At 45.9% G+C, this 14,210-nt stretch overlaps 1 protein-coding gene across 2 annotated transcripts in view; it reads right to left on the reverse strand.

Moving 5' to 3' along the window:
• LOC105186214 (tensin-1) overlaps positions 1-14,000 on the reverse strand; it is an 87,993-nt gene extending 73,993 nt beyond the window's left edge. Inside the window, exons 1-2 of one of the 2 annotated variants that reach the window (XM_025305316.1) lie at positions 12,998-14,000; positions 1,661-1,741 (exon numbers count right to left, since the gene is read on the reverse strand). In XM_025305316.1, coding sequence (XP_025161101.1) covers positions 1,661-1,741; positions 12,998-13,036 — 120 coding nt within the window. In that variant the 5' untranslated portion in view covers positions 13,037-14,000. The remainder of the gene's footprint in view (positions 1-1,660; positions 1,742-12,997) is intronic. The other variant, XM_011146258.3, reaches the window with a different exon arrangement.
• Between the last annotated feature and the right edge of the window lie 210 nt (positions 14,001-14,210).

The raw sequence follows: 14,210 nt of genomic DNA on the forward strand, positions 1-14,210 counted from the left end.
AGGTAAGTGATTCGCCGAATTTACGACTCGTTGCGTATTGGAGATTGCTCACATCCTGTCCCGCTCCTATCTACAATTTCATTCGATTCGCAAGAGACAAGATCCGTCCATCGAGACGGACGTCGGGGATTATCAGCAACGGCTTTCCCTTCCTTTTCACCGCAGCCGAATCGGAGAAATTAATTATCTCTCCTTCCCCCTCCAGCCCCCCTCCCCCCGCGGGCAAGACTTCTTCCGTAGCGGCACGCGCCCTTTCGGACACGCGTGTTGGATGGCGCGGTAATTAAAAAAATCCTAATTAATTAACGGAGAGATCATAACGCTGAGGAGGGAGGGGATTTCGGTCGATCACTCGGCGGATATTCACTCGTCTCCGCGCAAGCGAGCGCGCGCGCGCGCGCAAAGTCGGAGTCGGTCAATTAACAATTGTGATTGTGAGCGCATTAACAACACGCGCGAGCGCGTATATTCCCCCTGTCGTCATTATACTTTCTTTTCCAGCTTTCTGACGAGTGCGTATAATTAAAATCGAAATGCATATGGAGATGCCGGCGTTAACGCGCGGATAATTATTACGCGATGTTCCCGCGCGGTCGCCGCGCCGCGCCGCGCCGCGCGGTTCTCTCTTGGCAAACACATGCCGAGAGAGGTGGGAGAAAAATTGCACGTTAGAAACGTCATTGCGCCGCACATATACGCACTCGCGCACGTACACACGTATGTCATAGGTCACATACACATACGACACACATAGCACGTGCTCGCGCGCGCTCGGGCGAATCTCTGAAGCCGGGGCGTGAGGTAAAATTGTACAAAAAGAACACGGTATGCGGCCGTATACTCCTAATGGAGTAGTATCGCGGGAAAAGTGCTGTGCGAGTAGCGCAGCGTGTTCCCGCACACGCGCGCGTACTCGCGCAATACTCGCGCGTGTGCGCGTCCGTACACGTACGTCGGGGATTAAGTAGGAACTTCCTGGCTCGAGTTATTCACGCTCGCGGGCAAATATTCAACTCCGATGAAACTCAAAGCCGAAATTCTGCTGATCCCTTCAGGGTCGGGAGTCATTACTAGGTTTACGGTAATAGAGAGGCTTACAATAATTCCCTCTATCACGAGCACCGCCGTTCGAGTCCGCCGTCCTTCTGCACGCGCTTCTGCGGCGCTTTCGGCGCCGAAAGGCGGGAAGAGAAAAAAAGAGAGGACGAAGAGAGAAGTTTCTTCATTCCGCGTGCTTATCGCGTGTGGCCCTCGTAACGCGAGGATCGCGCGTACGCGTGCGCGCGACGATTTGAATATAAAACTCGCGAATTCATCATGCATGCAAAACGGGAAAACAAACAGGGCGAAAGCGGGCGGTAGCGCCCGCTGCTATGTCGCGCCATTATCCTAGGATCTTATTGCTCCTTATTATGCGGAGAGGCGTGCCGGAATATAATTCGTCTTGCCGCGCTCACTAGCGGAAGGAAGGGATTTCGCCATCATCGCCGTAGGGAAAGCAATGTCACTCGACGGTGACGTAATTCGTTACGTCCTCGCATGATAATAACGATATCCTCTCGCGAGGTGACACGAGGAGGCATCGGAGGAGTAGGGTCGCGCCGACGCTTCCTAAGAATACGTAGAAAGATCGCGCGACAGAGGGAGAGAAAGTACTTACTTTGAGGATCTCCAGTTGGGAGCGCACAAATTCCGCGCGGCTGGCAATGTCGGGAATCGCCACAGGAAACGAACCCATGTACTACGGCAGAAAGAACTTCGTGTTAGAGCGAGATATATATATATATATATATATGATACATCGGCTAAGATTCTCTCGATATAGCTGTCAATTTCTTTCTCTCGCCGAAACAAACTTGGAAATATCCGATAACAACGCTCGGGGAAATTTAACGCGAAGGAATCACTCGCAGACGCAACAAAGTGTATCGGCCCAGTGATGATCGGATAAGCCGCAGGAACGCGCGAGTCGAGCAAAATCAGAACGTTATCCAGGGAGAGAACGTTGGAAATCTCCACGAGGGACACGATGCGACACGAAATATGCGTATGTAAATTATGTCTTTGCGTCATACGATTAATTTGACACATCGTATCGCACATCCTGCGTGTATTTATCCTCGCGTGACTAATACAACGATCTACCGCGTGTTTGCGCGTGCATGCTCCCAATACGTCTCCCATGTTTATTATATTCTCGCGTTCCACGAGAGAGAGAGAGAGAGAGAGAGAGAGGGGGAGAGAAAGAGAGAGAGAGAGAGAAATAATTATCGGCTTGTCGACGTAACCGTGCTTCGAGGGGTCGCGCGCAGCGGGCAGTCGCCAGACGGCGACGTCGCATAGCACGAAAACTATAACGCCACGCACACGCCGTTGGAGAACAATAAAGGGCGACCGGCCTAACCTACGACAAGAATTTAATTTCCTTTTTCCGTTTCGAGGACATTCGCGCACGAGGAACGCGACCCCTCCTCCGCCCACGTCCGCCGCCGACGTTTCCGTTCGATAGTCAATTTGGCTGGCGATCATTCCTGTCCCCGCACGCCGGAACGAAATCTTCCAAATTTCGTTTCTGTCCTTGATCGAGGCAACCGCTATCCTTACGGTTCAAAGGAAGACTGTGTCCCCGATGTTTTCTACGAAATTTCTATCGACTCAACATTTTTCTCTGCCCTCTCCTCTCCCCCCCCCCCTCTCTCACTCTCTCTATCTATCTATCTATCTATCTATCTATCTATCTATCTCTCTATCTATCTATCTCTTCTCTAATCATTGCGTATGTTGTTGATGCTACGTCAGCATATATAATATCAAACGCGGATTAAGGATACGTTCCATCGAGATATTCAACGTGAATGTTTGCTTGTCATCCGCAAACAACTCTTCGTGTTTCCGGGGGGTATCCAGAGCGGAGAAATGCCCCTCATAAATAAAGAATGACGAAAGAATTCGTCGTACTTCCGGCAAGAGAGCATTTCTCCCGTCCGGTCAAACGTGTCGCGCGCGACGATTATATGGTCGATAAAAATAGCGACCCTCCATGTAACGACGATAAATAAAAGCACCGGGGGGTAAATTCCAGGGACGTAATAAATAACAGTACCTAATGCAATTATGCGCTCATAGAGGAACCAGCTTGTGCCGCATATTTTCTTTCTCGTTCGTATTCTCATCGCGATTTTAAACACGCCTCGCGATTCGACGATTCTGCGAAACTATTCACGTAAGATCGCTTGTGTCGAACTTTTCGCAGACCATACCATCGCAAAAACATCGGTACGCGCTTAAGTATTTGCAGCGGGTTAAAATAGTATATATATATGATTTATAAATTAAAATCCTCGAGATATATCCACGAGTGAACGAATTCCGGAACGAGAAGCTCAGCTGGGAGAGAAAGAAAAGGGCCGTACGGTCGAATAGAACGCACGTAATTTACAATTCCACCGCGATTCCTGAGCTCGCGAATCTTTCATGCTGCCAGTATTTTGATCGGCAGATTCGTACCGCAACATAATCCCGCTTTTAATCCACCCGGATGATTCTCATTGTTGTGTTTCGTCGAACTTGTCTCTGGGAGGATCTCCTCTCGGAATCGCCGGGATTTTCCTGAAATATTATGCCACTGCAGAAATGGCTGAAATACCCGCCGAGAATTCCATAGATGTTTTAAAATGGCATTGGTACAGCTTCTATTCTGAATGCCGAGCGCGGAATCTTTTCATTCTAATTACCAACAGCAGGATGGGATCGGATAGCGAAGACGCGCGATACATTTTCGGTATACACGCGAGAAAAAAAAAATATGATTTCCCGAGTTACAACTTTATCGGAGCGGAAGAAGATACGTCGTGTACAAGTGCGTTACACGCGCACACGTGTCGAACGAAAATATTCGCAATTTGAAAAAAGCACTCCGCACGTTCCAGGAGCGTTCTTATCTTCAAATCCCCAGCGCAACTACGAAATTCGTACTAAAACATTTCGCAGTATCCTCTACATACAGAACGGTCCACTTTAACGTGAGCAGAATCACGTGCAGAAACGCTAAGCAGAAGCCGGTATCGATCGATTTTCTGGGCGTTTTCATCAAGACTGATGTCGTTCACAGCGAAATTATCGCATCGATTAAATGTCTTTCTCTTAATCGTCAATTAAATTGTCCCAGCTCTCAACTTCTCTTCCGATACACGTCCGTTTATAGATTAAAACCAGTTCCCCCGTGCGCAAGTAATTTCTTCGCTATCATTGTGTAAACTTTTTCTTCTTTTTAATGAAAGCCGATTCTCTCCGCCGCGCCGCGCCGCGCCGCGCAAACAGCGTCGCTGCTGTTCCGCGATTACCAGCGGAACATTTCCACGACGCGCGAGCAATCGACCGTGCTAATATCGTGCAGGCATTAAAATAGGCGTTAAAATGAATCGATTGAACGATCACGACAATCGAAGAATGTAGAAGCCTCTCTCTCTCTCTCCCTCTCTCTTTCTCTGCGACGCTCGGTGGCGCACATGGCACTGTCAGTGAGGAGTCGTTACGATTCTTACGGCACCATAAATCCACGATATATTTCACGGTGGCGAAATATATTGGTTATTTTATTCGATCGTTTATATCTGGGTTGAGCCACGCGGTTCCCCTTCTAGGTGCGCGTAAGTACGAGCCGAGTGATGTAATGACGCTGCGAAATACCGCGATACGTGATTTAAAGTGCAGCCCGTAAAGCGGGCTCAGTCCGCTCCCATATATCCGAGGGACTCTTTAAAATCAAAGTATTTTTTTTTGTCGTCGCGTACACACAATCGCATGACGGGAGAAGAAATGGATTTCTTTTACGTGGGATTGGAATTCTCCAACGCACAACTGGTAACTCCCGTCAATTCGAATGTGGCGAAGCGAGGTGTTCCGGATATTTAACTGTCAGTCGATACGTGACGCGCACGTAGACGCGCGGTGGAAGGATCTAAGCGTGACACACAGATATCCTATCTCTACACTATCAGATATTTCGAACGTGACCTCTGACGTCTCTCGGTAGCCGGAGCGTCCTCCGTAAACGGCGTTAGAAACGCCGGCTGCGTCAAATCTCCTCTCCCCTCCCTTAGTCATTACTAATCTACTTTCACGTATCCTTGTTTTCAAAAGCATTGTTTGTTCGTCCCTTTAACGGCGCATTTCGTTAATTGCTCGACATCTTGTACCGTCGCCGGCAACGGCGACGGCGGTGGTGGATGCGGTGGTGGCGGTGGCGAGGTCGGACGTATCGCGGGGAAATAATCGTAACTCTTCCCATTTCTCATCGTACACCGACGAAATTGCAGCATGCGCGCGCGGTTAACGAGCTCGTTGACGGAATTTTCCTCGCTATAGCACACCATGGAGTGCCTAATTTCGCCCTACCGACGGACCGAGAACACTTGCTCCACTTTCGTACGGAGAACCGCGAGCGCGTCGAGAACACGCCGCGGCATATTCCGCGGCCGAACGAGTTTCGTTAACGATAATAATCACCTGTTGCAGTTTTTCGCGTTTAAATATAGAATCGAGTTAGAGAGAGAGAGAGAGAGAGAGAGAGAAAATAGCGGCCACTGGCCGTGAGACCGCTTTCGTGCTAGCGAAGGTTGTTATGGTAAATCGCTGATTAAAATCGTATTTCGCTATCTATTCGCCGCGTTATATATTCATTCTGCATTCTACATTCATTGAATATATAGCGTTTAATACGAACAATATTATCTCACAAATGTTATTTCAATTTTCAGTTTAATTCTTGCAACTTTTGTGCTCTGTGGGGGAGGCGAGAGAGATGACATCTGAAGGTCTGTTCGTTGCTATTTGTTGTATTTTGTTAAAACATTAATTTCTTCCGCGGCATTGTACAGAGAGAGTCGATTTTCCAGCGACATACCGGGTGATTCGCGGGCGTTCAACGAAAAAAAAAAAGAAGAAAGAAAAAAGCAGAGCGACTCTTTGATCAAATCGGGGAGTGTATATTTTCGCTTAAGCGCGATGCCAGAAATGTAACTTTCCGTCGCGGATTGGACGCGCATTAGATCGATTTGTCAGGCGGACCGAATTACAGTCGAATACCACGGAATACCACAGCAGCCGGTGCGAAAATAACCGCCGTAATCTTTTATGCGCGCGTTTATCGCGAATGGGTCATTCCCACTCAACGGTAAATCCGTTTACGCCGCGCGGAAGGCATATCGCACATGGTCGAGATCACTTTCACCAGTCGTTGAATTTTGCGAAATTATGCGGAATTGCTGGGGAGAGTCGATTAACCGCTGCGTGCCACAGGCGAAACGTGTCGTGTCACTGTTCACTGTCGCTCTCGTACGATTCTCTCGTGCGACTCGACTCGGATACTTTCACGCTTCGGAGATGTCGATTCGCAGTCGATTTTAGCGGGAGACATACGACACGACTTCTTTCAAATTGTATATCCACCACTGGATGATATAGACATCTGGAGAAACAGTTTCTCTCTCTTAATATACCTGAGCGGCATACATTTTCATGCAAATGAGATTCAGAAAATTATCATTCCACTCGCGTCGCCTCGACGCCAAATTAGACTGATGTAAAATACTACGTGATTATGTATAATCGCGACATAATGTGATGTATCCTGAAGAGAGAGAGAGAGAGAGAGAGAGAGAGACATTTTATTAACAAAAAGGAAAAATTAAGAGAAGAAATCTTCTTTTTATATTTTTTTTTTTTTGCTTAGAGTTGATTACATACAATCGGGACAAAACTCAATGCAGCGATGCAGGACATTGAGTTCGAGCGCAGCATCTTTTCCGTTCAATTTATTACAGATAGAAATCGATTGCGCTGCGTCTGCTTGAATAAAAGCTTCTTGGATTCGCGCTCGAGTTGACATCACCATCGACGTTAGGCGTTAGTTATCAACGATAATAACCGTATTCGTTACATCATCGCGGGCAAAATTGCATCTGCGCGCAAGTCTGCACAGTTTGCCGCGCTTGCCAAGCGTGGTCGCTTGTTGTACTGTTGACATTTTCGTGCACTTCGTCACTGGAGTCGTGACGGAGAATACTGACGCAGGATAGAAAGGACGTTGCACAAAACGTGCACAGCATTTTAATGATTCGTAGTAACGTATCGCGAAACGAAGATGGAATCATCGCACATAAGAAGAAGATAAAGATGATCGGGAAGTCGAGGTATCTCAATCGCGGTTCATTTCGATAATCAAACTTGTCTTGATTAGTGTTACGTCCTGCGGACTCCGCGTACTCTAGACTTCTTTTATAAGTAAGGAAAATTGAATTTTGTATTACTTATTACATGGTCGGATGCGCTCAGGCATGTTATCACACGACGCGATGGCCTTGGAATCTCTGGAAGTTTCGATGCCCCGGAAATATTAACAAATCCTTGAACCAACTCGGATCTTGGTTTTTCCACTCGCTTAGTCAACGTTAACAATATCGCGACATCCTTCTTAACCGTAACTGAACTCAGCTGTTCCCTTACTTATCATTGGACAACCCGGGTAAAGAAAATATCGATGTTCCCTTCTTAATAAGATTGCTGCCGCGTTTTTTTGTAAGAACAAAGAGACCCTCGAAATTCTCTCATTGCTGCATGCATTCTATCTCCTACAAAATTATCTTAAGGACGCTGCAACGTACTCTTAACCCCCCCATCTCTAAAAAAATATTCGAAGCACATATTCCTATGACCATATTTGGGCATAAAAATTAGATTTCCGAAGCAACTCCCCAAACCCCACTTTCTCAACCGAGCTGACGATTTGAGCAAAGCCAAAAAGTCACTTCACTTCTCGACAGTCTCGCGAGCTAAAAGCATCCAAAGCTTCTCTCTTACTCAAAACACAAAAACCTTCACTCATTTCTCGACAAACCGAAATTTCTCTCAGCTTCTCAGTCTTGGATTTTGCTCTTCATACTCGCGATTCCAACCAGTTAAATGCTCAAAACTCAGTCCCGCCTGCAACAAGCTAACCTCCTGCACAAGAAGCCCCCAGATTGAGCCAATTTCCCCATCCAGAGCTTTGCCATTTCACTTTCCACCAACCAGGTTCAATTCTCAGCAAACAGTAAGTTACTCACATATTGTTTTTCACTCCTAGATCGGACTCCCTTGTTTGCATCCTTTTCATTTCATCTCGAAATTCGTTGCAGTGGGCTATCGCGTCAGATCCTACGTAACTATCAACCGAGTCCTCGACTCGCTAGTTTGGCTGTTTGACACGGACGATCACTATAGTCTCGAATCATCTGCCCGATATCTTCGGACATCAATTAATACAGTCTTACAGAAACCGATTGCCATCCAGACCTATCACTCTTGTTCACTCCATCACCCATCTTCCCGTACCCCTTAAATCCTTCCCCAAGTACTTCTCCACTTTGCCACTAGTTCACCTACTTTTCCTATATCTTATTCAGCTGTCTCTCTCTCTCTCTCTCTCTCTCTCTCTCTCTCTCTTTCAACTTTCCACTTCCCCGATTCACCGGACCGTTCTTATCCCTCCTCACCAGATTAGATATTATTATTCGTTTTCCTTTACCTTTTTCTCCCTTCAAAATATTTGCGCGCTACAGTTATATAACATACACGCTGCCGACCGTCTGGCATAATATGCATAATTGTATATTAACTACGCGAAATCATTGTACAAAACCACGGGTCGACAATATTTGTTAAAGCAATTTTATTTTATAATTTAAATCACGTTCCCTCCTTTCCAATTTATACCCCGATTCCAGCTATCGACTCGCGGTCCAATCCCAGGTAAAGAGATTTAGTTCTCTGACCTAAAAGTGGAGCACCCGCCGTACGTCATGATCGGAATAAACGGACCCCTCTGGTTCCTGATTTGTATCGCGCACACGCAAGTGCGTACGGGACTCGCAAGTGCGAGTACACGTTGCGCTCCTCCTCCAGGACGTAACAATAAGAGAGAACACTATTTTCCAGTCTTTATATGTCAAGTAACGCAATAGGAAACTCTTCGGAGGACTTGCAGCGAACCTTCAACTTGGTTGCAAAATGCTTTCATTTTACCCAACAAAATTCGTGTCTTTGTTATTAAAAAAATTAGACCGTGAAGTCGGTATTACCGAAGCGAAGCGTAAATCTGTGAGAATCTTCTTGAAAATCACGGAAATGGTCGCTGGTTAAAGAACAATGTAATTTTTCATTGATTAGGTAAATCCTCTCAAAAAATGAGAAATTTCAAGCAAAATCTATAAACAAACACAGGTCTATCTCTTGTGACTATTACGCATTTAGATTTTCCGAGGCGGGGAGGTAAAAGTTACAAGCGAACTGAAAACCTCAATGGAGTAAAGTGACCCATATTTTAACAATGGCGAAAACGTCGCAGAATAAGAGCCGAATATTTGTGATTCGAGTGGTTGAATGCGTTGCAATTCGTTGCTTTTACCATCGACTACGCGCGCGTCGAGGAGTTTTAAATTACGCTGGCATTGTGCTCGTACAATGTGCTGTCAGTGTGTCGAGAATGACGGGAACAATCGCGCGTGTCTCGCGCGGACAATTTGAAACGCTACCTAGCGGCGATCGTGGCTGCGAAGCCGCGATTAGTAAAAATCCGCAAAGTACGAATTAATTTTGCGCGACTTTTCAAGGCGTCGGACGAAGCGCGCCGATAAAAGCGCGCCGATAGAGCGACGCCATTACTAGCGCAAGTGTTTTTGCTCCGTCGCAATCCAGATTGCGTTCTCGTGTTTCGCGTTTTAATAGGATCGACGCGCGTCGGCTAGTGGGACAGAACAAAAATACAGGCGATTTTTCGAAACAGAATAAAACACGATGGGATGCGCGAATCGGAGACACCGGCCGGCGCACAATGGGGCCAGATGACATTCTTTGGTTGAAAGTTCTTTAGAGACTTGAATTTCCAACCGATCATCGACACCAATGGATGAGGTTGATCCTGAATAAATTCCGAAGAGATCTGTCTTGCTAAAATTAAAAAAGAAGTTTTTTTCTCGAATTACTAGCTCCAAAAGAGGCAAAATTATCGTTAAACGCGAGACTCTTGAGAAATACTCATTATTCGACACTTATTTCTGTCTAATAGCGTATTCAGCGGATTGAAACTATGAAACCAATCAACAGATACCTCGAGATTTATCGATCTTGAAGGAGAAACCCATTAACCCAAAACTCATACGCCCAAAATACAAAAACATCAAATATAGACCCGTTAAGCATAAAACCGAGGGATTCTGAGTCTTAAGCCCATCAACCTAGGAATCTATTAATCCGAGAACCTTTTAGCTTTAGTGGATGCATAAAGCCGTATATACGAGGGCAGTCTGAAAAGTTCTCGGCCTAACAATGCAAGAAAAAACTTTCTTTGCCGTGAGATATGCCGTTTTATTTTTCAATATAATCTCCTGAAACTTTAATACATTCATTCCAACGTCTTTCCAGTAATTCAATACCATCATTAAGGTGTGATTCCGGAAGATTCTTTTCGCTCTGGTGTATAGTAGTGGTGGGTTCAAGTTTCATCAACAGTTACGAAACGACGCTTGAAATTCATTTTATTTTGCTTAAAACGATTAAAATGTGCCAAACACGCTTGAGAAATACGCATTCAAATGCGTTTTTCGTCAATCTTTAGCAAATGCGGCACCCATCTTGCACAGAGCTTTTTCAACTGATGCTACTGCTCGAATGACTTGACAGATCGAATAAAATTTCACATGGGTTTATAGTATATCAGGGATGCCACTTTCCAATACAATTATAGTTTGACAGTTTCCAATGCCATGTGTCAGGTATGTGTCAGGTATTAAGAGCCCCAAATAGTCCAAGAACCCAATCTAGCCATATCTAGTACCCAAGACACTGTACTCCAAACGATAAACTTTTAAGACAAACCCTAAACCCATGAACCCTGAAGCGATAATTTTTTCAAAATTTCGGCTAGACAGACCTCTTTGGAATTTATTCAGGATCAATCTCATCCGATTGGTGTCGGTGATCGGTCAGAAATTCAGTCAGTCTCTAGAGAATTTTCAACCAAAAAATGTCATTTGGCCCCACTGTGCGGCGACGGAATTCCGCGCCATGTGCGGATAGGACGCCATTAACCGTTGTTTACAATTCAGCGAGAAGCAATGGTGCAAAAGTTGATAGGCACTTGAACTTGAAATTCCGGTAATATCACCGCATCGCGGCACCGGATCGTCTTTATGATATCGTAACACTTTGACCAGATCGCTCTCGTCGAGAGCGAGAGCGTCCTTTCTACGCGCACATTAAGCTGGATACAGACTTGAGCACGAACTTGAGAGCGCATGAGCATGCAAGTGTGGACGTTGGTCCGAGGCGCGGCAGATTGCCTCGGATGATTCGCCGCGCACGACACGACAAATTAAGAACAGAACTGCTGACTCCGTACGACCGGAGCACAACGTCGAGCAGTCGCCTCGCCGACTTGCCTTCGTGCGTTCTCATGCGGATACTTCAGTTTTCAATCCGAGGCATTCGGTGTGGCAAGCTCAGCTTGCCTCATGTTCGCGTTCGCGCTCAAGTCCGTATCCAGCTTTACGTGCGCAACGAGCACGTTGCGGTATCCTTGCAAATTCCCCTCTGTTGAATCATGCGCAGCTCTTTACGTTCGATTAATATTCGATCGCCACTCGCCGTCTTCGCCGGCGACGGCCGAAGCTCAAATTGTCCGAGGCCGCCGTGAGCGCAAACTGACCAAGGCGATTCTCAGCGGAGGAACGAGGCGAAATAGGGGAAGATTTATACCCGCTCGCTTCCTTGAGATACGAGAGACTAAGGATGAGTGAGAAGAGATTTCCTACAGCGTGCACACGCTCACAATACTCGCTCACCAAACGAAACGGAACGATACGAGATGAGACGAGATGAGACGAGATGAGACGAGATGAGACGAGACCAGACGAGACCAGACGAGACCAGACGAGACGGGCGTGCATACAGTGCACACGCGCGAGATTCCATGCAAAATGCGCGAGCATACGGCCGCGTGCGGCCGCGTGCGTGTCACGAGCGTTGCGCCTAGCCTATCGGGAAAAGGAAGAATAAGAAGAGGAAGAGAGTCGTACATGAAAATTACATACCCTGTCTGACTTGCGCTTAAAAGGCCTCGGACGAATAACTGTAGTCAGCTAAAAGCCTCTCATACGTCAATGCCACGTTTACGAGATATCGCATGCTGGTGTAAGAGCGTGATACTTTCCCTCGATTTCGGTGTTCGCACGCCCGCTTTGTTGTACGCCTGCGACCACCACCGAGGGGTGACTACTTAGCGTCGAATTAGACACGACTATACGTAAATGACGCGTTTGAGACGCGTTTATGACGGGAGTCTGATGTGACGAACATCGTCCGGATGATGATTGAACGAATTTGCGTTAGTTTTCCTATTGACCGTAATATTATGATGTGTTCTCTTATCAATTATTATTAACCCCGTAGTCGTCAATGGACGGAAATATCCGCGCGCACTTAAAAAAATTGAAGAAAAAAGGAATACTTATAATGGAGTAACTGGAGCAGAACGCTATATTTTTTATGTTATTGCGATCGTAGGATCCAAATCCAAGGTCAAGGTGCGGAATTCGAATTGAAAATTCGGCGGATTGAAAATTCGAAAAATCGCTCTGTTCGATTTTGACCTCGGATTTGAATGCAGCGACCCTGCGAAAGACAAAATATAGCAGTATTCTGTTGCAATTATTTATGAACATATATATTTATTTATATATATATATATATATATTTTATATATTTATAAATATTTTTTTTGGAAGGGGCGAATATTTCCGTCGTCAACAGTTTGGGCCGCTTTTCTTTCCGCGGATATTTCCGTCATTGACAGCTAAAGGCTAAAAAAAGTGTCGTGCATGCGTGTGCTTATTATAGTGTCACAATTGTCTCAAGAGATAGATTTCGCACATGTTGATTAATAAATCGCGACGAAGCTCACCTTAGCTGCGACGGATCTCTTCGAGAACGTTTCTGCCATAATAAGTATACATCACTTCCCATCTGGTCGGCACCGGTTGCGTATTTTCAACAGTACATTGGACACGTTCGAGGTAACTATTTTTTAATTCACACAACGCCACTGTGCGCACGACGCGATTGTCGCTGCGTTTTTGCTTTACACCGCGCGCGGTACGTCGATTTATGAACAGCGTGTCACCGTCGCGCGCGTTCTACCTGCCGTTAGTTTTTCAAAAAAAGAAAAAAAAGAAAAAAAAAGAGAGAAATAAAAAACAGAGTCACGCACGATGCATCCAGGAAAAATGCATTCCCGGTGTAATCCTTTTCGAGTTTAAGCGTGCAGCTCCAGTTTCATCGTCGAAAAATCCGTCGAGCGTTGATAGCACTATCGAAGAATTTTCGACGTTAAATCGAGCACGCGCACGGGCGACCGCAGTTTGCGATAATCACCAGCCGCTGACGATTATAGGCGCTGACGATGATTCGGCGCGATGATTAAATTAAACGGCCACATTCGCGCCAGTTCTGCATCCCGAAGTTGAATTTTTCAGTCTCGCTCTCCGATGAGGTATTTCTCGCCGGGCGCAGGAGAAATAAGGACTGGTCGACCTTTGCACGTTAGTATGATAGCCAGGATGACATTTGCAACTGGAATTCCAACTGGTTTTGTATCGTCAGGCAGTTTGGAGCGGCGAGCGCAAGCATGCGCTTCGTCGAAAGAAACGTGAAAGTGCGTATTCGGTTTGCGTTATGCATCGGGCGATACTTCATTAACAGCTGTAGCATTTAATTGTCACGCGCGATGTGAGAAGCGCCAGCAGATTATCACAAGATAAACAACGACCGCAAACAACTCCGTGCATCATTATTATCCGGAAAAGAGAGTCTCGATCGAGTGTGACGTTCGGAAAAAAAGTCGGACGTTCTCTCATTATTTTATTAAACCACTCCACGATTATTGCGCCTAGGAGTTTGCAGTTTCGACAGCCGATAAAATATTTGAGGAAGGAAATTATTATCGCACAAAAGCGCACGTATTAACTCGGGGCACAATTCGCGCAATCTAACTTATCGACCCGGTTATTATCGAGATCGAAACTTTTCTCGCAATATTTTCATTTTGGCAACTTTATCGTATCGGAGAAGTCGTATAGATAAGTGAAAATATTTGTTACATGGAAGAGTATTCGATA

The sequence above is a fragment of the Harpegnathos saltator genome, unplaced genomic scaffold (genome assembly GCF_003227715.2).
Source record: "Harpegnathos saltator strain DR-91 unplaced genomic scaffold, Hsal_v8.6 scaffold694, whole genome shotgun sequence".
NCBI lineage: Eukaryota > Metazoa > Arthropoda > Insecta > Hymenoptera > Formicidae > Harpegnathos > Harpegnathos saltator.